This window comes from Lepisma saccharinum, chromosome 26, assembly GCF_977018435.1.
Source record: "Lepisma saccharinum chromosome 26, izLepSacc3.1, whole genome shotgun sequence".
Taxonomy (NCBI): domain Eukaryota; kingdom Metazoa; phylum Arthropoda; class Insecta; order Zygentoma; family Lepismatidae; genus Lepisma; species Lepisma saccharinum.
The window spans coordinates 51,651,059-51,675,344 of NC_139254.1; the positions used below are offsets into that span (position 1 = coordinate 51,651,059).

The 24,286-nt window shown below is 41.4% G+C and overlaps 1 protein-coding gene across 1 annotated transcript in view; it reads left to right on the forward strand.

The window, feature by feature from the left end:
• Col4a1 (Collagen type IV alpha 1) overlaps positions 1 to 24,286 on the forward strand; it is a 312,472-nt gene that overhangs the window by 138,572 nt on the left and 149,614 nt on the right. Inside the window, exon 3 of the mRNA XM_083112536.1 lies at positions 13,994 to 14,110. Within this exon, the coding sequence (XP_082968662.1) occupies positions 13,994 to 14,110 (117 nt within the window). The remainder of the gene's footprint in view (positions 1 to 13,993; positions 14,111 to 24,286) is intronic.

Below are 24,286 nucleotides of genomic sequence, written 5' to 3' on the forward strand. Positions count from 1 at the left end.
ATGCTTTTCGGGAGTATATAAAGGACCTTGTAAAATTATAGCAAAAGAAAATCCCAATGTTTACAAAGTGGAATATAAGACAAAACGGGGACAGACAGTCGTCGACTCAATTTCGGTCCAGAGATTGAAGAAGTACTACGCTTCGGAACACGGTAGCGGCGATGAGAATGTAAATGGTGATGATGAGACTGAAGAACAGGAACAGTCAGGAGTGAATGAGTGAGAACATACCTTCTACCCTGTACGTAACTTCCTTTTCAGTACTCTGATGCACTAAATAAATTTTACATCTTGCAAATATATTTTTAAACTAACAAACACTAAAATTATGTGAAATATTATTGTTTAGCCCTTAATAATTGCACGGAAGTGTAAAACTAGTTATTACCACACTAAAATCATTAGTTATAACACGTAGACTTCGAGGTTTCATAATAATGAACAACAAGTACAGTAACGCGCAAAAATAATAATAATTAATATTATTGTATTCACGGATGTGTACAAAGTGGAATATAAGACAAAACGAGGACAGACAGTCGTCGACTCAATTTCGGTCCAGAGATTGAAGAAGTACTACGCTTCGGAACACGGTAGCGGCGATGAGAATGTAAATGGTGATGATGAGACTGAAGAACAGGAACAGTCAGGAGTGAATGAGTGAGAACATACCTTCTACCCTGTACGTAACTTCCTTTTCAGTACTCTGATGCACTAAATAAATTTTACATCTTACAAATATATGGAGATTGTTCCTAGCTTGTCCTCTCAACTATCACTTGTCTCTTGTCACACACCATCGTCCAATAGTCGTTCCCCACTTTGCTCCTCTCTCACAATCCGTAGTCCTTACTCTCTCTCCTATTCTCGCCAACTGATCACATCTCCTGACAATTCCAACACTCATGCCACATACGACTTCCAAGTCAATCACCCGACCTTTGCCTGATTACTTATTCAGCATTCCTTTCTCTGATACCTGCTATGCTAAGACTTTATACATCCTACCCAATACCTTGGGTACGATACGCTCCTCTACCCCCTAAAGAAAATCCTTTGATTTTCACCTAAAGATGAAAGATTTAAAGTTGTATTCCATATCGATCCTTTCTATGGAGAGATTTTTTTTTATTATAAAATATAGTGTACTAAAAATATTGTAATAACATACCATTACCCAGAATATATGTAAATGGAATAATATAGGTCCTGAAAATATAGATGTATCACGAGTCCCGATAGAAACAAAGAGAAGAAAAAATACATGTCTGCGTAAAGCATATAAAAGGTAAACACTGGCACGTGAGTTTGTTATGCTAACTTGACAATCTGCTCGTGCGCGTATTCATTGAGAGGCTTACGCTACACATCTGAGTTCCAATACTACATGATGACGTAGCGAAGTCCGTGCATAAGCATGCCCCGCACCTCCACCACGTAACGCAACTCCCATGCTGCGTTTGGGATCGAACCAAGAACCTCTAGATTTAATTGGGTGATGTAGCTATTCCTCATTCATCTCTCAGATGGTTATCACTCGCGTGGCCTAAATGTGATAAATGCGAGAGGTTACCTTTTAAAGGAATGGCGATAGAAATTAGCTTAGATTAGATATGGGTTTTCATACTCTCCATGACTGAACCGATATGGATTGGTTAAGGAAAGGATATTACTTGCCTTACAAATATATGGAGATTGTTCCTAGCTTGTCCTCTCAACTATCACTTGTCTCTTGTCACACACCATCGTCCAATAGTCGTTCCCCACTTTGCTCCTCTCTCACAATCCGTAGTCCTTACTCTCTCTCCTATTCTCGCCAACTGATCACATCTCCTGACAATTCCAACACTCATGCCACATACGACTTCCAAGTCAATCACCCGACCTTTGCCTGATTACTTATTCAGCATTCCTTTCTCTGATACCTGCTATGCTAAGACTTTATACATCCTACCCAATACCTTGGGTACGATACGCTTAGATAACCTCTCTTGTTTGTCTTACACTTTGTAATTATATAACACTGCATATATTATAAGTTTTTTTTTAAATTTGTAAAACTGTAACTGTATAACATTTGTATAATATTTGTATAACATTTCTATCTTGTTAAATGTGTTAAAGGTTTCATCCTGGAATGGAATGTCTCACATTTATGTGTGTTTCCATTTCCAACACATTCGAATGAATACATAACATATTCGTTTCAATGGCATTTACAAAATCACCTCTGACATTTTATGTTAAACAAATAACAACAATCCCCCTCCGATTTCCATGAAACTTGGCAGGTGTATAGAGGGGCCCAAAGGAAGAAATACGTGTTTTTTTTTTTTTTAGTTTCAGCTAAAAACGGTTTTAGGGGGCAAACCCCCTCAAATGTCAAGATGATGACAAATTGATGTGGGGATCTGACCCCTGTCCCCCACCTCCGATTTCCATGAAATTTGGCAGGTGTATAGAGGGGCCCTATGCCCCCTGTTTCTTCCTATGCCATATTTACGTGGTTTCGGGGTCAGATCCCCACTTCAATTTCTCCTCATCTTGACATTTGAGGGTGGGGGTGTTTGCCCCCTAAAATCGTTTTTAGCTGAAACACAAAAACACGTACTTGTTCCTTTGGGCCCCCCCATACGCCTGCCAAATTTCATGGAAATCGGAGTGGCACACAGGGGTCAGATCCCCGCGTCAATTTGTCTTCATCTTGACATTTGACGGGGGGTTGCCCCCTAAAACAGGCAACAGGATTTGAAAATTCCGGATCCGGATCCGAAAGTTCTGGATCTGGATCCGAAAAATTTTAGGATCCGGAACCAACTGGATCCGCGAGGATCCAGATCTGTCAATCCCTACTGGAGACAGCACAGGCTTCGTTCTCTGCCAGACAGACCTCCTCGTTCACTTTGGGAGACTAGTGTGTCGTCTGCTGGAAGACCTTGGAATCCATCACGTGAGAACTTCCATCCAACAAGAGGCGCGCTGGAGACAGCACGTGCTTTGTTCTCTTCCAGTCAGAACTCCTCGTTCACTTTGGGGGAGTAGTGTCTCGTCTGCTGGAAGACCTTGCCAGCCATCACGTGAGTGCTTCCACACACCAAGAGGAGCACTGAAGACAGCACGTGCTTTGTTCTCTGCCAGCCAGAGCTCCTAGTTCACTTTGGGAGAGTAGTGTGTCGTCTGCTAGAAGACCTTAGCAGACATCACGTGAATTATTCCACCCATCAAAAGGTAGCGCTGAAGACACCATGTCCTTTCCTCTCCGCCAACGAGTGCTCGCCTTTCCCTTTAGGAGAGTAGTTGTCGTCTGCTGGAAGACCTTGACAAACATCACGTGAGTGCTTCCACCCACCAAGAGGAGCGCTGGAGACAGCACGTGCTTCGTTCTCTTCCAGTCAGAGATCCTCGTTCACTTTGGGAGAGTAGTCTGTCGTCTGCTGGAAGACCTTGGCAGCCATCACGTGAGGGCTTCCACCCAGTAAGAGGAGCGCTGGAGACAGCACGTGCTTTGTTCTCTGCCAGCCAGAGCTCCTCGTTCACTTTGGGAGAGTAGTCTGTCGTCTGCTGAAAGACCTTGGCAGCCATCACGTGAGGGCTTCCACCCAGTAAGAGGAGCGCTGGAGACAGCACGTGCTTTGTTCTCTGCCAGCCAGAGCTCCTCGTTCACTTTGGGAGAGTAGTCTGTCGTCTGCTGGAAGACCTTGGCAGCCATCACGTGAGTGCTTCCACCCACCAAGAGGAGCGCTGGAGACAGCACGTGCTTTGTTCTCTGCCAGCCAGAGCTCCTCGTTCACTTTGGGGGAGTAGTGTCTCGTCTGCTGGAAGACCTTGCCAGCCATCACGTGAGTGCTTCCACCCACCAAGAGTAGCGCTGGAGACAGCACGTGCTTTCCTCTCCGCCAACCAGTGCTCGCCGTTTCCTTTGGGAGAGTAGTTGTCGTCTGCTGGAAGACCTTGACAAATATCACGTGAGTGCTTCCATCCACTAATAGAAGTGTTGGAGGCATCACGTGCTTTGTTCTCTGCCAGTCAGAGCTCCTCGTTCACTTTGGGGGAGTAGTGTCTCGTCTGCTGGAAGACCTTGCCAGCCATCACGTGAGTGCTTCCACCCACCAAGAGGAGCACTGAAGACAGCACGTGCTTCGTTCTCTTCCAGTCAGAGTTCTTCCTTCACTTTGGGAGAGTAGTCTGTCGTCTGCTGGAAGACCTTGCCAGCCATCACGTGAGTGCTTCCACACACCAAGAGGTTCACTGAAGACAGCACGTGCTTTGTTCTCTTCCAGTCAGAGTTTCTCGTTCACTTTGGGAGAGTAGTCTGTCCTCTGCTGGAAGACCTTGCCAGCCATCACGTGAGTGCTTCCACACACCAAGAGGATCACTGAAGACAGCACGTGCTTTGTTTGTTCTCTTCCAGTCAGAGTTCCTCGTTCACTTTGGGAGAGTAGTCTGTCCTCTGCTGGAAGACCTTGCCAGCCATCACGTGAGTGCTTCCACACACCAAGAGGAGCACTGAAGACAGCACGTGCTTTGTTCTCTGCCAGCCAGAGCTCCTCGTTCACTTTGGGAGAGTAGTGTGTCGTCTGCTAGAAGACCTTAGCAGACATCACGTGAATTATTCCACCCATCAAAAGGTAGCGCTGAAGACACCATGTCCTTTCCTCTCCGCCAACGAGTGCTCGCCTTTCCCTTTAGGAGAGTAGTTGTCGTCTGCTGGAAGACCTTGACAAACATCACGTGAGTGCTTCCACCCACCAAGAGGAGCGCTGGAGACAGCACGTGCTTCGTTCTCTTCCAGTCAGAGTTCCTCGTTCACTTTGGGAGAGTAGTCTGTCGTCTGCTGGAAGACCTTGGCAGCCATCACGTGTGGGCTTCCACCCAGTAAGAGGAGCGCTGGAGACAGCACGTGCTTTGTTCTCTGCCAGCCAGAGCTCCTCGTTCACTTTGGGAGAGTAGTCTGTCGTCTGCTGGAAGACCTTGCCAGCCATCACGTGAGTGCTTCCACCCACCAAGAGGAGCGCTGGAGACAGCACGTGCTTCGTTCTCTTCCAGTCAGAGATCCTCGTTCACTTTGGGAGAGTAGTCTGTCGTCTGCTGGAAGACCTTGGCAGCCATCACGTGAGGGCTTCCACCCAGTAAGAGGAGCGCTGGAGACAGCACGTGCTTTGTTCTCTGCCAGCCAGAGCTCCTCGTTCACTTTGGGAGAGTAGTCTGTCGTCTGCTGAAAGACCTTGGCAGCCATCACGTGAGGGCTTCCACCCAGTAAGAGGAGCGCTGGAGACAGCACGTGCTTTGTTCTCTGCCAGCCAGAGCTCCTCGTTCACTTTGGGAGAGTAGTCTGTCGTCTGCTGGAAGACCTTGGCAGCCATCACGTGAGTGCTTCCACCCACCAAGAGGAGCGCTGGAGACAGCACGTGCTTTGTTCTCTGCCAGCCAGAGCTCCTCGTTCACTTTGGGGGAGTAGTGTCTCGTCTGCTGGAAGACCTTGCCAGCCATCACGTGAGTGCTTCCACCCACCAAGAGTAGCGCTGGAGACAGCACGTGCTTTCCTCTCCGCCAACCACTGCTCGCCGTTTCCTTTGGGAGAGTAGTTGTCGTCTGCTGGAAGACCTTGACAAATATCACGTGAGTGCTTCCATCCACTAATAGAAGTGTTGGAGGCATCACGTGCTTTGTTGTCTGCCAGTCAGAGCTCCTCGTTCACTTTGGGGGAGTAGTGTCTCGTCTGCTGGAAGACCTTGCCAGCCATCACGTGAGTGCTTCCACCCACCAAGAGGAGCACTGAAGACAGCACGTGCTTCGTTCTCTTCCAGTCAGAGTTCTTCCTTCACTTTGGGAGAGTAGTCTGTCGTCTGCTGGAAGACCTTGCCAGCCATCACGTGAGTGCTTCCACCCACCAAGAGGAGCACTGAAGACAGCACGTGCTTCGTTCTCTTCCAGTCAGAGTTCCTCGTTCACTTTGGGAGAGTAGTCTGTCGTCTGCTGGAAGACCTTGCCAGCCATCACGTGAGTGCTTCCACCCACCAAGAGGAGCACTGAAGACAGCACGTGCTTCGTTCTCTTCCAGTCAGAGTTCCTCCTTCACTTTGGGAGAGTAGTCTGTCGTCTGCTGGAAGACCTTGCCAGCCATCACGTGAGTGCTTCCACACACCAAGAGGATCACTGAAGACAGCACGTGCTTTGTTCTCTGCCAGCCAGACCTCCTCGTTCACTTTGGGAGAGTAGTGTGTCGTCTGCTGGAAGAACTTGGCAACCATCACGTGAGTTCTTCCATCCACCAAGAAGAGCGCTGGTGACAGCACGTGCTTCGTTCTTTGCCCGCCAGAGCTCCTCGTTCACTTTGGGAGAGTAGTCTTTCGTCTGCTGGAAGACCTTGGCAGCCATCACGTGAAGGCTTCCACCCAGTAAGATGAGCGCTGGAGACAGCACGTGCTTTCCTCTCCGCCAGCCAGAGCTCCTCGTTCATTTGGGAGAGTAGTGTGTCGTCTGCTGGAAGATCTTGGAAGCCATCACGTGAGTGCTTCCATCCACTAAGAGAAGCTCTGGAGACAGCACGTTCTATGTTCTCTACTAGCCAGATCTCGCCGTTTCCTTTGCGAGGGGAATTTAAATACTTGGTTGTCACATTCACAGCGAACGGGCGGGGAGTCCAACCGACACACAGGGGCTGGGTATTTCAGATGGCCAAGGGAACAGCACGGTCAATCACGATGTTCGCACGAAACATACATTTGGCAACAATAGCTTGCAGACAACCGAAGGTTTGCGATAAGAGTGACGATACCCGTCGTTTCGTGTCGGATCCGTCGTGCGGCTGGCCTAAGAGAGCAGATGGCAGACGCCAACCAAACACCGAAATGCTTTTCACGTATTTTTACGCAAAATGGATATGTAAGATGTATTTTCTTATTTTGTACATTTTTTCTGCATACAGTGTTATCGATAATGTGTTGTAGTAGCACTGAATTTAATGACTAAATCACACGAAGCTAGTTTTCCTGCTGTATTTTCTGGACTTGAAGTAGGTGTGTGGTAGTGGCTCAGCTGCTAGTTTTCACCTAACACGATACTTGTCGGAGATGCGAATAGCTACTGATATTGTTAAAAATTAAAATTAGAAGAAAAAGTTCTCAATGTACTCGGGTATGCATATTTATACATGAGATTCGCAGGATTCATTCATAGAAAAATATTTTGTTCCAACTAAATATGTCAAAATTTAATACATGGTAATAATAAGAATTTTCATTATCGGCTAATCTCATTTGTAGTGTACAAATCTCATCACTTTGGATAAATTCCTAAATATTAATGAACAGGAATGCTCATCATCTCTGTTATATTTTCTTTCATCAAGCAGCGAACAAAATCAACCGCTCGGAAAGCGCAGACAAAGAACTTTTCTTTGGCAAACTTACAGATTATCTTCACATGACCAAACTTTCGCTCTGATTCGCTGTTCCAGTCTTACAGAGAAAGCCAGTTGCAATTAGAACACGGTCTATTCGTCAAAACCAATCAAGCAGCCACCTGACTGCCATCATTTCCACCAGTCCAGCGCCAACTAAAGGCCTAATCACACGATACTGGACTTCAAGTAGGAATGCCGTAGTTGGCGCTGGACTGGCTACCCATTTGCTAGTTTTCGCCTCACACGATACTTATTACGGTACTTGTCGGTATACTTTTGTCCCCAAAAGACACTGTGCAGAGCAGGCAATTTGTAAAGACGGACGAACTGCTGTTATTAAAAATTAAAAAATAAAAGTATGGACTAGAAATTGTCTCGAAAGAAAATATAGTAATCAATGCGTACTGAACAAGCTTTTTAATGAGCTCGAGTATGCATATTCATTCATGGAATTAGCAGGATTCATTCCTAAAAGAATTGTTTTGTTTAACTAAATGTATCATTGAACATTTAATACACTTGTAATAAAAGGATTTTCATTATCGGCTAATCATATTCGTCACGTACAAATCTCATAGCTTTGCATAAATACCTAAATATTAATGAACTGAACACGAATCTTTGTTACTTATTCTTTTATCGGGAAGCGAACAATAACAACCAACACTCGGAAACCACAGACAAAAAACTTTCCTTCGGCAAACTCACAGATTATCTTCACATAGCCAAACTTCGCTCTGATTGGCTGTTCCACACATTCAAGTCGAGGAAAGCCAATTGCTGTTAGAGCATGGCCTATTCCTCAAAACCAGTCAAGCAGCCATTCCGGCGCCAATGATTTCCACCCAGGTAGCCAGTTCAGCGCCAAGTAGGGCAATCCTATTGGAAATTCAGTTTCGTGTGATTCCATCTTTAGGTCATCCGTACACTTTGCCACTGAACACAGAAAACTAAGTGCATCATATCGATTGATGCACAAAGAATGCATCGATTGATGCACTAAAGTGTGTTTCTATGGCTTCTTCAAAGAATCAGATTCACATTTGATGCATTTGGGTTCATTTTTGTATGTCGTGAAAGAAACACCAAAGTGCATCATTTGATTCAAGTGAGGATTTCTTTCAGTCGAGATGCACTTCAACGCAACAGCTGATGTTCCTTGATGCACCTTCCTGCATCTTTTTGGATGATTGAGCTACAGAGTTTATAAAGGATGCATTCTGGTGCATCAAAATGCATCAACGGGTGCGTTGAAGTGCATCTCGACTGAAAGAAATCCTCACTTGAATCAGAACACTTTGGTGTTTCTTTTTCGACATACAAAAATGTACCCAAATGTGAATCGGAAACCATATAAGATACTTCAGTGCATCAAACGATGCATTTAGTACTCTGAGTGTACAATGCGGCCGCCAAGTATAGGGCTACATCGAGTTGAAGCGAGCTCTTACGGCACCTTCCACCTCTCCCCTCCAACTCCACCTACGCCGCAGATTCGGACGACAACGGTAGTCTTAGTATCGTGGGCGGAACGGTGCTGTAGGCGTCATAGTCTTCCTGCTCGGATATTCTAACATCGGAGTATTTTCAGCGCCATGGCCTTGCTTCCTCTCAGAATTTTATGTAAGCGACCAAAATATCCACCCCGTTATAACCCATTTCCTGCACGTTTCGTTGTTGGCGTAATACTGGAAAGAGGTGGACATGTCCAATTGTTGTTTTCAATGCCGCGTGGGTTATAGATTGCACGTGCTCTTTATCCATTTAAGTTTTACGACTTCTGCAGCCGCAGACATACAAAAACTCCCTCGCGATGTTCACCGAGAAGTGTAATCATCTCTTCACGTAAGAGCAGCTCCTCTTGGAGTGATGGCATTTCCACAACCTCCACAAAGGCCAATTGCATACGCACAAGGCTGTAGTCGAGGTTATACAGTGGTATATCTTCTGGTTATCCTTACTCATTAGGGTATACCTTCTGCGTTTAGAGTTATTAACGGTATCATTACTGTTATAAACAGCATATAAACTGACAATTCAACAAAGCAATATCAACAAGAAAATAAAATACAATAACATGTTGTACTGCAACGTTTGTGTTTCAATGCAAACATTAAAATATGCGAAAAACTAAATATGCTGACAAGGCAGTAATTTATTTTATTAAAAACATAAACTAAGCGTAACGTTTCAACCATCTAGCAAGGTATTCTTCAGACACTGTATCAAGTACAAATGTAACAAGATACAAAAACAGGGTATATAAACAACTTTCTAATAGTCTGGAGGGAGTAATGTTTGTGTATATATAATGCCCTGTTTTTGTATCTTGTTACATTTGTACTTGATACAGTGTCTAAAGAATACCTTGCTAGAAGGTTGACACTTTACGTTTAGTTGATGTTTTTAATAAAATAAATTACTGCCTTGGTCAGCATATTTAGTTTTTCATAATCATGGAAACAAGGCTTAATGGTGTTATAATAAAATATGCGATTCATGTTGTTTTTTTAAAATGCATTCTCTATTATAACGTGCCTGTTTTATGAAAATTACTTCGTTCTTGCTGTAGATGGAAAATAGTTCAGTGGTTCTTTACTTTTATTTACCGCAGATCTCCATTTAAATATCTTCCGGAGATCCACAAAGAGAAATAATAATAATAATACTGAATGATAATACAAACGAAGATTATAATGCTGAACAATGAATGGTGTTCCAATATTTAACAAGAAGGCTCGTGTTGCTTTTTACTCACAAGTCTCTTTATATCGGTCTCAATATCTGGAACTTGTATTCTCAATTGTGGTGGCTTTATGTCTACCAAACGGTTTCATGCTCATTTTTAGGGTAAAGTGAAGCAGAAAACACTCTTCACACAAGTATGTCGTTATGTTAAATACGACAGTTTTGGAATTGTGCATGTACGAAGCAGAACTCGCTTATGATTGGTTATTGTTATTGTATTTGTTTCCTTTCCCGGTACGCACATACATTTGTTTGTGTACATAATGCTACTGACTAAACTGCCAATATGACTAAACTTAACCTATTGTAAAGCTATTATATTACCATTTTGTAAATAGATTACTTTCTATATACATAAACTTCACTCCCATTTTCTGTTCATATTTATTTATTTATTTACTGCCCTCAACAGAAGTGAACCTCCAATTACAGACGGCAGGAAAAACAATACAAAGAAAACAATACAATTAGCAAATATATAAACATACATCCACCGATAATACAATTAATCAATAACATAATCAATAATTAAATTAAAAAATCTGACGCTTTCTCTTGTCTTTCACCATACAAGAACAAAGACTTGTGCAATAATTACATACATAAAATACCTATAGATATATAATTGTAGAATACTTCTTCTTCTTCTTCTTCTCCCTTATGCCCACTTAGGCGTCGGGTCCTTTCAGCCACTTCTTAAAATAAGTTCTATCCTGTGCCAGTCTTTTCACTTCGTCCGGTGTCTTCCCTCTCTTCTGTGCCAGTCCATAGATGTACTGGTTCCAGTTCAACCTGGGTCGTCCCCTTCCTCTCTTTCCTTCTGGTCGAGCCTCAAATATTTGTTTCGGTTTACGCTCTTCCTCCATCCTAATAAGATGTCCCAGCCAGCCTAATTCCCTCTTCTCGATGATTTCAATCAATGGTTCCTGATTCAGGCATTCTCTTCTTATTGTTGTGTTTCGTATCATATCTCTTCTTGTCTTTCCTACAGTTTTTCTTAAGAATTTCATTTCAGTAGCAGTAAGTCTGCTCTCCAATTTAGTTTGCATTATCCAGCTTTCTGATCCATATAATAGCGTAGGGAGATAGGCTGTTTTATATATTTTCATTTTTGTTTCTTTACTAATCTCCCTTTTACCTATAATGGTGTTACTAATATTATAGTACAGATTATTTGCTTTCTGAATTCTGTGATTAATTTCAGAGTCCATTTTCCCGTCCGCAGTTAGTATGGTTCCTAAATATTCAAACTGTTCTACTTGTTCTAAGGTCTTATTATTCCAATGAATGTGCATCCTTGCTGGTTCTTGTTTAGTGAAGTGCATGACTTTCGTCTTGCTAACATTGATTTCCATCTTTCGTTCTTTGAATGCTCGGCCCCACTCTAGGACAGCATTTTGTAGGCTGTTGCTATCTTTTGCTAGGAGAACAATATCATCAGCGTATACTAATGTTTGTACCCATACCGGTTTCATCTTATAATTTCCAATTTTACATTTTCTTGTTCTTCTTTTGCATTGCTTTATAATTTGATCCATGAATGATATGAAAAGAAGAGGACTAAGTCCATCACCTTGTTTTACACCTTTTCCCATGTTAAATTCCTTGGAAGATTGTCCATTTATTCTAACCGTTCCTTTAACGTTCTTATATAGACTTTGAATTATTCTAGTCAGTTTTGACGTAACTTGGAACTGATGAAGGGCCTTCCATATTTGTCCTCTTGGTACTCTGTCGAAGGCAGACTTTAAGTCAATAAAAGCTGTAAATATTTCCCCTCCTCTGCTTAGTATCTTCTCTATTACATTCCTCAGGGAGAAGATTAGATCTTGAGTTTGACGGTGAGGCCTGAAACCTGCTTGCTCTTCTTCCAATTTATCTTCCACTTGTTGCCTTAATCTTTTTTCTATAATGTGTGAATATAGTTTCTGGGCCACTGGCGCTAAGCATATTGCTCTATAGTTTGAGCAATCGAGGGTACTTCCTTTTTTGTGTATAGGAATTATTACATTCTGTTCCCAATCTTTTGGTATTTTCTCTGTTGCCCATATTAGTCTGTATAAGTCCCATATCCATTTTACCATTTCCTTTCCTCCATATTTTATAAATTCTGGATGTATATTATCCCAACCGGGTGCTTTACCAGTTTTTAAGGATTTAATTGCCTCTTGTACTTCTTTTAGTTGGATTTCTTCCTCAGCTTCCACGTTCTCATTTTCTTCCCTCATGGGTCTTTCCTCATACAATTCCTCTTCTTCTTCTCTAAAGGTTTCCGCATAATATTCATTCCACGTGTATAAAATTTCCTTCATATTGGTTTTCACCTCATTATTCTTGTTTTTGATATTCCTTATTTTCTTTCCTCGTTTTCCTTTCAGATTTTTCAACACATGCCAAAATTTTCTTGGATTATTTTTATGATTTTCTTCTATTTCCTTTCCAAATTGTTCCCAGGTTTCCTTCTTCGCTGTTCTCACAATCCGTTTTGCTGTATCTCTTGCCTGTATATAAGCTTCTTTATCCTCCATTCTTTTGGTCTTTAAGTATTTTAGCCATGCTTTCTTTTTAATTGCAACTTTTTCTTTCACATTATCGCTCCACCATCTTGTCTGCTTCTTTTTATTTGTTATCTTTACTATTCCACATATTTCTGTTGCAACTTCATTGAGGCTTTCTTTCATTGCTTTCCATTTACTTTCTACATTCCATTCTTGTCCATGGTTTTGTTCTTTTTCTCTAAGTTTTTCTTTCAGTTTCCTCTGAAACTCCTTTCTTTTATTTTGGATTTCTAATGTTGATATTTTAAGTTTAGTAAGGTTTATCTTAATTGGTGCAGGTAGTGGTTTGAATCGGGTCGTCATTACTAGTAGTCTATGTTGAGTACTGAGTTCGGCGCTGCGAAAAACCTTTACATCCATTACATCATAATGGGTGTTTTTTGTATATACGCAGTAATCTATTGTGCTCTGTGCTCCTCTGCTAATTGCTTCAAAGGTAATTTGATGTATTCTTTTATGCGGAAAGAAGGATTTATGCGGAATTGTAGAATACAATGGAGAATAATGGAAGAATAGTGATACCGGAATGATTACAGTGTATTTTGTCATAATTCTGTTTCAATCATTTTTTTATATAATGTGAATGGCAATGATAAATCTAAGGCCTGGTTATTCATTGAAAGCGTATTATACAAATCACACATTCTACTTAATGGGCTGCTTTTATATTTCTCAGTTTTGGGAATTTTCGGAATCAGTAAGTTTCGCCCACGTAAATTACTTTTTCTGGTATTGAATTGTAGTTGACTGAGGAAATAACTATTGTCTAACATACCGTTTACAGTTTTATGTAAGTATAAGTGATACAGAATATTTCGCCTATTACAAAGGCTTTTAAAATTAAATTCATGCAACAAATTTTGATATGGCACATTATATTGTACTGGCTTTTTATGTTTTATATAATATAAATACCTCAAAAATTTCTTCTGTGTTCTCTCGACGGTATTTTCATGTGATTTGTAGGTGTGTTCCAGTTTTGCTGATATTTACGTTGATCATCATGTAGAACAGAAACAGTCTGCTACAAAGTTTCCACAAATTTCCCACATTTGAAATATTTTCCATTCAGCTTAAATTAAATAAAACAGGAATTCTCGTTTCGCCTAAAATGGCGTTTGGGTCATTAATCACAAGCCATTGGGCGAAACGTGAATACACGAACTCTGTTGTGTATATATGCCACATTCCTGTATTATTTAGTGTTCATGTTCTTAATTTCCGATACGTTTATTTTAATGGATATTATGTATATTTCAACATTTTTTCTATTTCTTTGCAGCAATTCCAATACGGATACGAGTACAAAGGCTCGTATCCTGCGAGAAGAGATGACAATAATAGCAGTGCTTGTGTCGGATGCTGTGTGCCGAGATGTTTAGCCGAGAAAGGATCCAGGGTATGTAATCTTTTTTAGAGCATTCTAACATTATTATGCAAGGACCGGCATACAAGGTCTGACAATTAAGTTTGCGAACTGGTCACCGTGAGCGGAAGCACTGTACAAACATCTCGGTAAGGTTTCATAAGCTTGGTATATCAGTGTCCCACAGCTATGTACGTGTCGACGTGTGGCAGTATCTTGCTGAGTGAAGTTCATTCCTTTGTTGCATGTTTTTGTGTGCCGTCGCGACAATCTCGGAGCTTGAATTTGAGCAATGAATAAACATTACTAAATTTATTGTTAAACTTGGCCAGAGTGAAAGTGAAACAAGGGGCATGTTAGTCCAAGTTTATGGTGTTAATGCCATTAAGAAACAGCAGCGTACAAATGGATTAAACGTTTTTTTGAGGGAAGAGAAAGCTTCACTGATGCAGAGAGGCCATTAATAGGCAGAACTGACGAAAACATTGCAAAAATTCGTCGAACTGTGCGTCAAGATCGTCGGTTGACTGTGATAATCAGACCATACCACGTAATATGGTCGATAGAGAAACAGTTAGGAAAATCTTAACTGAAAAGGAGAGTCGACGACCTTTTGGAGAGGCAGGACGTTGTTTTGGGCCGTGTTGTCACTGGTGATGAAAAAGTCATGACCCCCAATGACTTTTCTTTACTCAACGATAAAGGAAATATGGAAAGGAAGACATTTGGGTGACATTCAGGACATCTGGTGGCTATTCCAGAAAATTAGTTCCAAAATTGCTTTAAAGGGTGACACCATTATGCCTTGTTTCCATGATATAAAAATTCAATATGCTGACCAAGGCAATAATTTAATTTTATTATAAAACATAAACTAAACGTAACGTTTCAACCTTGTAGCTAGTGTTGCCCACGAGACGAGACTTTGGCCTGTCTCGTCTCGTGGAAATGCTGTATCGTCTCGAAAATATTCGTTTGTCTCGGGACACATGATCAATCTCGTCTCGTCTCGAATTTTTAAAAGTCTGTCCCGTCTCGTCCCGTGGGCAACACTACTTGTAGCAAGGTCTTCTTCAGACTCTGCACCAAGTACAAATGTAACAAGATACAAAAACAGGACGATTTATATACACAAACATTACTCTCCTCCAGACTATTAGCCGGACCCTGTGGCCGAGTGGTTAGCACATCGCGTTGCGAAGCTAAGGGTCCCGGGTTCGAATCCCGCTCGGGCTTGGTGTCTCTTGGCAAATTAGCCAAGAGACACAAAACGCGAAGTAAAATAAACTAAATCAATCAATCAATCCAGACTATTAGAAAGTTGTTCTGGAACATTCTAGCAGGTGCGTCTCACACACGAGAGAAACAGGACATGACAGAGTGGGATGAGGCTAAGCAGATAGGAAGGGAGAAGAGAATGCTAGTGAGAAAATGGAAGGAGGCCAAGGAAATAGAGAAGAAAGGTGAAGAAGACACAATGAACTGGAATGGGGGACTGAAGTTAAACAAAGAATGGAAGAAGGTGTTAGAAAGAGTGGAAAGGACAAGAGAGAAAGAGGAGAGAAGAAGGAAGAAGAATGAAGAAAAAAGAGCGTGAAATAAAAGAGTCCAACCACATTCTATATGGAAGTTAATATGTTTAGCCTTTTAGGTGAAAGTACAGTTGACAAGGGAAAGCCACCTGCTAGAATGTTCCAGAACAACTTTCTAATAGTCTGGAGGGGAGTAATGTTTGTGTATATAAATCGTCCTGTTTTGTACCTTGTTACATTTGTACTTGGTCCAGAGTCTGAAGAAGACCTTGCTATAAGGTTGAAACGTTACGTTTAGTTTATGTTTTATAGTAAAATAAATTTCTGCCTTGGTCATCATATTGAATTTTTAAAGGATGGAATAGGCTCTGGCGTCGGTGCATAGCTTCACAACGGGAGTACGTCAAAGGTGACTGTAGTGATATTCAGTAATGAGGTATGTACGGTAGCACTTATTCTAGGATCAGTTCGCGAACTTAATTGTCAGACCTCGTAGACGCATCCAGAATTTTTGAAGGGTGGGGTGTTAAAGCATACACTGAAAAATGTTTTTTCCCTACGTGCTTTTTACGTTACCTTTCCTTGACTGAATTTCTAGGAAGCTCAGGAGAAAAACCTTTCTATTTGGTATGAGTACGCAAGTTTAACACGATTTGAAAGCTTTTCGAAACTATCAAACAACATTGCTTGATAATCTACTAGAACCGCATAAAAACTACAGCAGCGGTAGAAATTATACCACTTGTCGCCTCTTTGTTGCCTCTCCACAAGAACAATAAAAGTAGACAACAAAGAAGGGGCGAGGAAAGGTTCTTCCACCACTTCTTACATCAAAGTCTTTGTACACAGGTTCCTCTTCAATTGGAAACTGTGTTTTGTATTGTTCGTATTCAATAAATTTCAACGAAGTTACCAGAAGGTGGAAACAAATTTAAGAACCGCTTTTTAAGAGGTTTTGTCAGCAGTTAAGACGCATTGGTGTACGCGGGAAGACTGAAGAGCAGCACAGTGCATTGGACCGCTTCATAAAAACATCAAGGAGCATGTCCTTAGGAGATGCCTGAGCTGAATACGAATATTCCTTAAGTGGTGTCAAAGGCATGCGTGTAACAGCTCCGCCATGGTATATGAACAATAATATACCCACAAATGGCCTATCCGTGTCTTTGGTTCGTCTGTTGGTCTGCAGACGGCATTGATGCAAGTCGCGGTTTTGGTGGTCGGTAGCCTGTGGGTGTTGGCGTTAAAAGTTGGGTCAGTACATACTGACAGAGCAGTGAGACATGCCAACCCCACAGAAGCCCATTCGGGAGTTCCTAACTCATAGTTTGGTGAATTTTGATTACAAACGTTTGTCAGCAACGGGTGATAGGGTACACCAGTTGCCACAGGACGATTATCCATGCAAATGTTATTGCACTAAAAATTCAACGCTACATAACGTCAAATGACGTACGTATACTTCTCTTTTCGTAGGCATAGTCGTTTGAGTTTCTTAAGCTTAGGAGGCGATCGAGTGTGGGTGTACACCCGAAGCAAAAGTTCTGAAAACAATTCCATGAGATGTTGCTTACTAAAGTCCGCCTGGCCAGAGAATGGACATGAGGAAACCCAGATTTTCCGCCTCCAGTTCAAGGGGGAGAAAGTGGTGTTGCTACACGCCTGATATTTGTCCAGTCGTACACGACACCTCTTGTCAACAACCCCCCTTCGCTCGCATTTCAGGGAGAGGCAGGGAATCGGAGACTCATTAGGCTTCGCCGTGCTTGGCCTTGTTGAGGGTGCCACCTGTTTCGAAAACGACCCAAAACGAAAACTTTGACAACGCAGAACACCACGAGGATTCCCCCCTCACCACGGGAACTGGACAAAGCCGATTGGTTCAGCGGTTCATGTGACCCTCCATGGCTTTCGACAGAAAAGACAAAAATAGAATTTCCGAGTCCGTTCTTTGGCCGGAACCACTGTAGCAAGCTTTTTCACCACGTTTGGTGACTTGTCAAGTCAAAAGGAAGAGTCTTTACGGGAAAGGCACTGTAAAAATTAATGGACTATGATCGTTGCATTTCCAGCTAGCTGCTGGGAAACAGCGAATCGGCGATATTGATTGTCTTCGACTGACATCGGGCATTCTCGTGTCACAAGGTACCGAACGCTGTTAGTGGGACGAAACAAAGGAGCGTCGGATACACATGTTGCCAAACGTACTGTAAAGCGAAAGAGTTCTCAGGCAACGATATCGTCAGCGCCAGAAACCAACGGGGGTTAATGGTAGAACTGCACACGTGGTCCTGCATAATAAAGTTTCCGGAACGACCACCCGTAGGTCGTTATGCAACTGGCAAAAAGAAAAGTACGCTTGGCAACGATGCTTCTGGAGAGCGATTATACCTTTACGGCTTTTACTTCGCAACTGAGTTTGTTGACACCCACCCACACACACACCTGATTTGGTGTGTTAAGTCTACTTTATGCACAGCAAGGCTAATCGAACCACTATGTTCGAACCCAGGACTCCTTGATTACAAGGCAACGACGCTCCCACTGCATCATCGGAGTGGGCACATACCCCCGAAGACGATTGGAGTAAAGAAAGAGCCAGAAATAGCCACGAAGCTCAGCCGTCAGCTGGAAATACGACTAGTATAGTGTGTCCATTTCCATGTAGAAGAAACTAAACGTGGTGAAAATTGTGTATGTGCATTATGTAGAGTGACTCGGGGGAATACGCCCAACTTTTTTTTTTTTTGTGGTTTATAGCTTCGCTAAATGAACGAGTGTCGCAATGAAAAGGATGTCAAATGAAAGCTACATGTTTTGTTATTGTTACCTATAAGTTTTATTACTGTAAGTCTTATAGCAAGATTGATTGATTTAGTTTATTTTACTTCGCGTTTTGTGCCTCTTGACGAAGATGGGATGAGTGATGAAATGATGAAATTGATGAATGGACATTCACAAACAACCAAGCCCGAGCAGGATTCGAACCCGGGACCCTTGGTGTCGCAGCGCGATGTGCTAACCACTCGGCCACAGGGTCCGGCTCTCATAGCAAGAGAACCATAGAAAAATAAATAGATGAACGTCAATTTGGGCAAATCACCCTGTGTTCAGGGTAAAATGCCCAATACAAGAAACAATTGTTATAATACTTGACATGACATATTTAAAGGAAAATAATACACAGAATTAACTGGAAGATTATTAACGTTTGTTTCGCAAACAGAACATCATTTGTACAGACAAGCATAGCGTTTCTAACAACATCTATTTTGAATTTACCTAAGCCTCTTTTACTGTTTACATTTGTGAGAAATTGCATTGCACTTTGGACACATGGACGTGAATTTGATACATATTTCATGCATCCACATACTCAGTGATGTGCCGTAGACTATAAGTTTACGTCTACATGCGTTGTCTACACGTAATCTACGCGTAGATTACATTGGGTTGTAGTTTACATAGACTACGTAGACAATCTAAAGTGCATTAAAATTAATTGTCAAGGCTTTCATGAAAGGAAAGTGACATTTTCAACTGTACTGGTTCCTAACGAAATTAAAAGAATCCTATTTACAACAAAATTTCTCTTCTCTTCTATCAACTATGGAAGAAGATAAATAGTATGCAAAAAGCAACAACAGATGGCAGTCGTGAGGCAAGAGTGGTCTTTTTCCCATAAAACACTAGAATATTTCCTATATTAGGTTTCTTCCTAGGTGAGAAATTGTTCGAATTTGGAAGAAAGAGTATGGAAAGTTCTCTTCACACATCAGCAACTGATACGCAATATAATTTTCTTTTAATTCCACGGCGCCCTTTGTTAAGTTATCACCTTTCGCCATGTTGTTTACATAGATTACGTAATCTACGTGTATAAAATAGTCTACGTGTAGAATGTAGACTATCGTTGTTTACGCGCAGACGCACATCACTGCACATACTACAACGAATACACTGGATCCAGTCACATTGTGGTCCTTTCTTCTCATAATAATGCCCATGGGCATATCACCCCACAGCTACAAGCAGAAAATTGAATCACTGGGTTGGCAACTTTGAGCACCATGCGGCAGTTTCACTCTGCAATATTTCCCTGTCTCTTGATCTTTACACCAAATATAATTCAGTTTCTTTCTCTTGGGAATATTATTGCACAGTGTTAATAACAGCAACGTCCAAAAAATTATTACCTCAAAAATTGTCTTCTTACCTCATGAAATTAACCCTGAATGGCTTCACATTCTTCTCACAAGCTCCAAACCTGCTGCCTCGTCTCACCACGGAGGGCGCTTTCAAACAAGAGTCGCAGAGTTGCCATAACATTAACGTTGCGCGAGATACGAGGGGGTGGGTATTTAACCCCGATGGGCATATTCCCCCGAGTGACTCTATTCGCGATTAAAATTACCACCTGAGCGCTAGTGTCGCTTCCAATATGGCCGCTCTAAGTAGGATAGATCTTTGTTTACATTCAGCAGTAGTACAAAAGAGCAGCGTGTTGTCATGACTGGTATGGTAGAAAACGTTTAAATTACGCATTATTTTTAAATATTGCGAATGCGATGTGAATTCCAGGTACTCTAACAAACGTGAAGCTGTACTGATAACGAAGCATTTAATTATAATAGGCAAAAATAACACGGAAAATGCAGACGAAACTATATATACGCACTGGTTGTCCAAAGCAGTGCTGTATCATCTGCACGTCATGTAACTGGGGTTCTCGGAAATTATTTGAAAATAAAGGAATTGAAATTGACCTGTACTTGAAAAGCTGGGACAGGAGAAAATTGCGAACATATCGTTGCAGTTCTTTCTCGAAAGAGAAAGGCTGGTTTAATAATAATATTCACGATTTCATGACCAGGCTATACTCACTGAAAAAGGACATCGTACTGAATGAAACAGTAACATTAGCATATCCACTTTTTTTCTGGTTACATTTGACATTAATTCATTCTCAAACTATTTTCATCTTCCCTCTTAATCGACTTGCACCTGTTCCAAATTTCACACATACGTAACACCGGTAATACATGGACGCATTGGTTAAGACGCTTCATGATTTTTCGAAAAAAAAAAACTTTATTTATAAAGTACAATTTAAAACTTTACTTTCATGGAAATATATATTTATCTCTCGATACATAAAGTAAGCAGAGTCGTGCATTCTTCGTAATTTCCTTGCCGAATTACAGTGTTATATCCCCCATACCAATCTTCTGTCAATTACGTTTTCCCTGATTTATTAACAGATTTCATTTTGTTGATTCCACGGGGTGGAAACACATGAAAACTTTTAATTTGTTCCGACCCATAAAACTATTTAGAGCAAAAAAAATACAAAAAAACCTGAACAGTAGACCTTACTTTCTCGCATATTCACCATGCTTTAAACGACTTCAACACAACGTATCCTACTTAGAGTACTTCCTGAAAATCCCGGCAGATGGCATATCGGTTAATTTTAATCGCGAATTCGTGCAACCAGGAAAGGCGGAGCAGAGGAATATTCTGACCGAGACTGTGGAAATTCGTTAACATACGAGTATTTCGGTAGTTGAATGTGTAATAGTTCTACATTCAACAACATATATTGCAATCGATCGATTCTTGTAGTTTCAAAAGGATATCGATAAAATTAAATAGACCAATCATTAAAACATTAAACAAGAAGGTTTTTAGGTGCCTTTAAGTACCTTGTACACCCAACGGCAAAAGAAACAGTAGGCGTATTGTCCATCACCATTTTCATTCGGTCTGCGTTACAGAATGTGATGAAAATGAATTGAGATAAATACGCCAATAAGCAGAGGGCAATAACTGCTTCGAACGAACATAATTTCATTACTTAAAACAATACATGATGTAGAATAAAAAAAGTAATGAAACTTGTAGCGATGGACAATTTGCCTACCTTTATCTTTGCCGTTGACTGTACGTACATACGTACTAATATCATGATGACGATTAATGATGTGTGTGTATGTACACACAAACACATGCCTAGTCGCTTGGAGGCCTTCCCGACGGCCTAGAGATAACATCGTCGCCTTGTAATGAAGGGGTTCCGGGTTCGATATCCAATGGAGGCACAAACTGGTTTGGATCACACTTTAAACTGTAAATTCAGTCGCGCTTACCTTTTTTGGACATCAAAAACTGAACTCACATGGTCGTTTGACTAATACCAAATGTCACCGAACTCTACTGATATATCACTTCTCAATTAGTTCGAGAGGGTGTCACCTTGTTGTTATCCCCGGCCGCGTCCACATTGCACCTTGCGGAATGACTCATAGGCGCACCGAAAAGGGCGTTATCAGGGCCAGATCCCCCCCCCCCTTGGTCTTAATATACTTGAAAAATATTAATATCATAATCAGGGGTAGACAAACTAAAACTAATTCAGCCCTTTTCCATGGGAGCCAGCATTTTTATTTATTTTATTAATTATTATTATTATTGTTATTTTCAAATACGGGAAAAGAAGAAATCCATGAATCCAACTAAGATATAAAGCCTTGCATTTTGAAATGTGATCTTAAGGGCATGCGAGACAGTCTCCGCCTGGCTTTTCCCTCCGAGTCAGTGTTGCCAACTTACCTCTCTTGGAGCCAGATCTGGCTCTTTCGTGCACTCGTTTGCCTGTGAACTGGGGCGCCCGCCCCCGTGCCTCACTATGATACCATCACTGGTTCCGCCCCACGTAGACCAACTTTTGCCATGATTATACATTTTGCACGTGACGCGATATTGTTATATTGGCTGCGTCGTCCCACCGCCTCTTATATCCCCAGTTACTTTTTTTTTATAGCGCCGTGTTGACGTGAAATTGGCATAATATTGTTATCAGGGAATCCTTTATTTTCGATTTCGTACGACCATGAGATGGGTGATACATGTCGCCGGATCTAGAGGGTGAAATCTAAGAACAAATTGTCATCAATTTAGAGTTAGCGGTAATAGCAGCGCCCCACCCCTTTGACAACTAACAGTACTCTAGGAAGCACTTCGTAAATCTAGCTCTTTGAGGGTCAGTTTTAACCCCATTTAAGGTGAAATTTAGCTCTTTCATGCGCACCAGGTTTGGCAACACTGCCAGGAGGCAAGGAGAAATGCATTGGTCATATGGAAGTATTTTTTGATTTGTTATCTTGGGCATATCAAACTTCCGATAGAATAGAAAATGATATCAACGGAAAGAGGGCAGATTGAAGAAGTGATTGCCCAGCAGAAAAGTCGAACTCCCATTTGATTAGCCGTAACTTGATGTTGAAGTTGATTCCCCATAAGGAATACATGGAATTCCAAAAATTCTTATTCGTCATATATTTTACAGGTCGTATCTAGCTTAATAATCATCTTTGATAAACGCTTCGACCTGTCACATGCCGAGAAATTCATACTCTCTTGTACCCGAACGTTTTTCTTCAGTGGCAGTGCCCATTCCGACGATATTCAAATAAATGCACGCATGGTGCGTAACTGTATCTCCTCGCCTTAACACATTTAATGTAATAATTATTTTAAGAATAGCTGTTTGCCCAGCATTGCTCGTATATTTATTTATCCCAATCTTCTATTAGACAGGAAAATAATGCATTCTAACTATAGTGCAAAATGTAACTAATTTTATTTACAGGTATTTAAAAGTATAAGTACAGTATACAAATTATAAAGTAAAATCTTTTACAAATTCACTATAATATTAATTTAACTCAAAACTTGATTATAAACAACATTTTTAGTTTCACTTCCAGGAAATTGAACGGCATTGGGAGTGTCACTATTCATCTTAGCGACCCCGAAAGCTATGGATTCCACACTAATATCGGTCGTTTTCGATTAATTTTACATGTCACCCCTTTCCACCCCTACCCCTAGGGGTGCCAGGGGTGTCTTACCCATACAGTATTTCTTTCCAGATTGTAAGTAATGTGTGTAACAAGTTTGATTGAAATTGCTCCAGGCGTTCGTGAGTTATACCGGAACAAACATACATATCCTATATATATATATATATATATATATCTTAGAATAAAAGTACTTAATTCTTTCACCGTAGTAGCCTCCTAACCTTTACTTGGCCAATGGGTCACATATAGGCGTAGTCGGTCGATGGGTCACCATTAGAAAGTTCATGTGCTTTTAGCACCTTCATACTTGTATGTGAGGTTGTAAACTCTGACAGTTGTTCAGATAAAACTTTGAAATGTCATGTGGAAAAAATCATACAAATGGGGAGTTTGCCCCTCTTTCCCTGCTATTTTGAGAAAGAGAGGTAAACTTTAACCTTATTTTCAAAGAATGGTCCTTTCTCAACCGAATGAAAGTCATTTCATGTATCCGGGTGCATTACATTATCGAATATGTGAAAACACTCCCCGTTTTTATGATTTTTGTCATTGAAAGTTGGGGGCCGCGCCCCACTTAACCCCTCTTATTGGCTTTGGCGTTTTGATTCTTGCACGGTTGCATGCCCTGATGTTCTAGCTGAAAAACAAAAGTTACCCGAAGTAGATTGCTCAAATAGTCTCCGAGATATAACGTTTTTCTGAAATAGGTGTAAAAATTTAAAATTCGCACGCAAATGCCGCGGCCAGAGAGGGGTTACTTTCAAAAACCCGCTCGGCGGTGTAAAGGGTAAACAACTCTACCGGTTACAGTA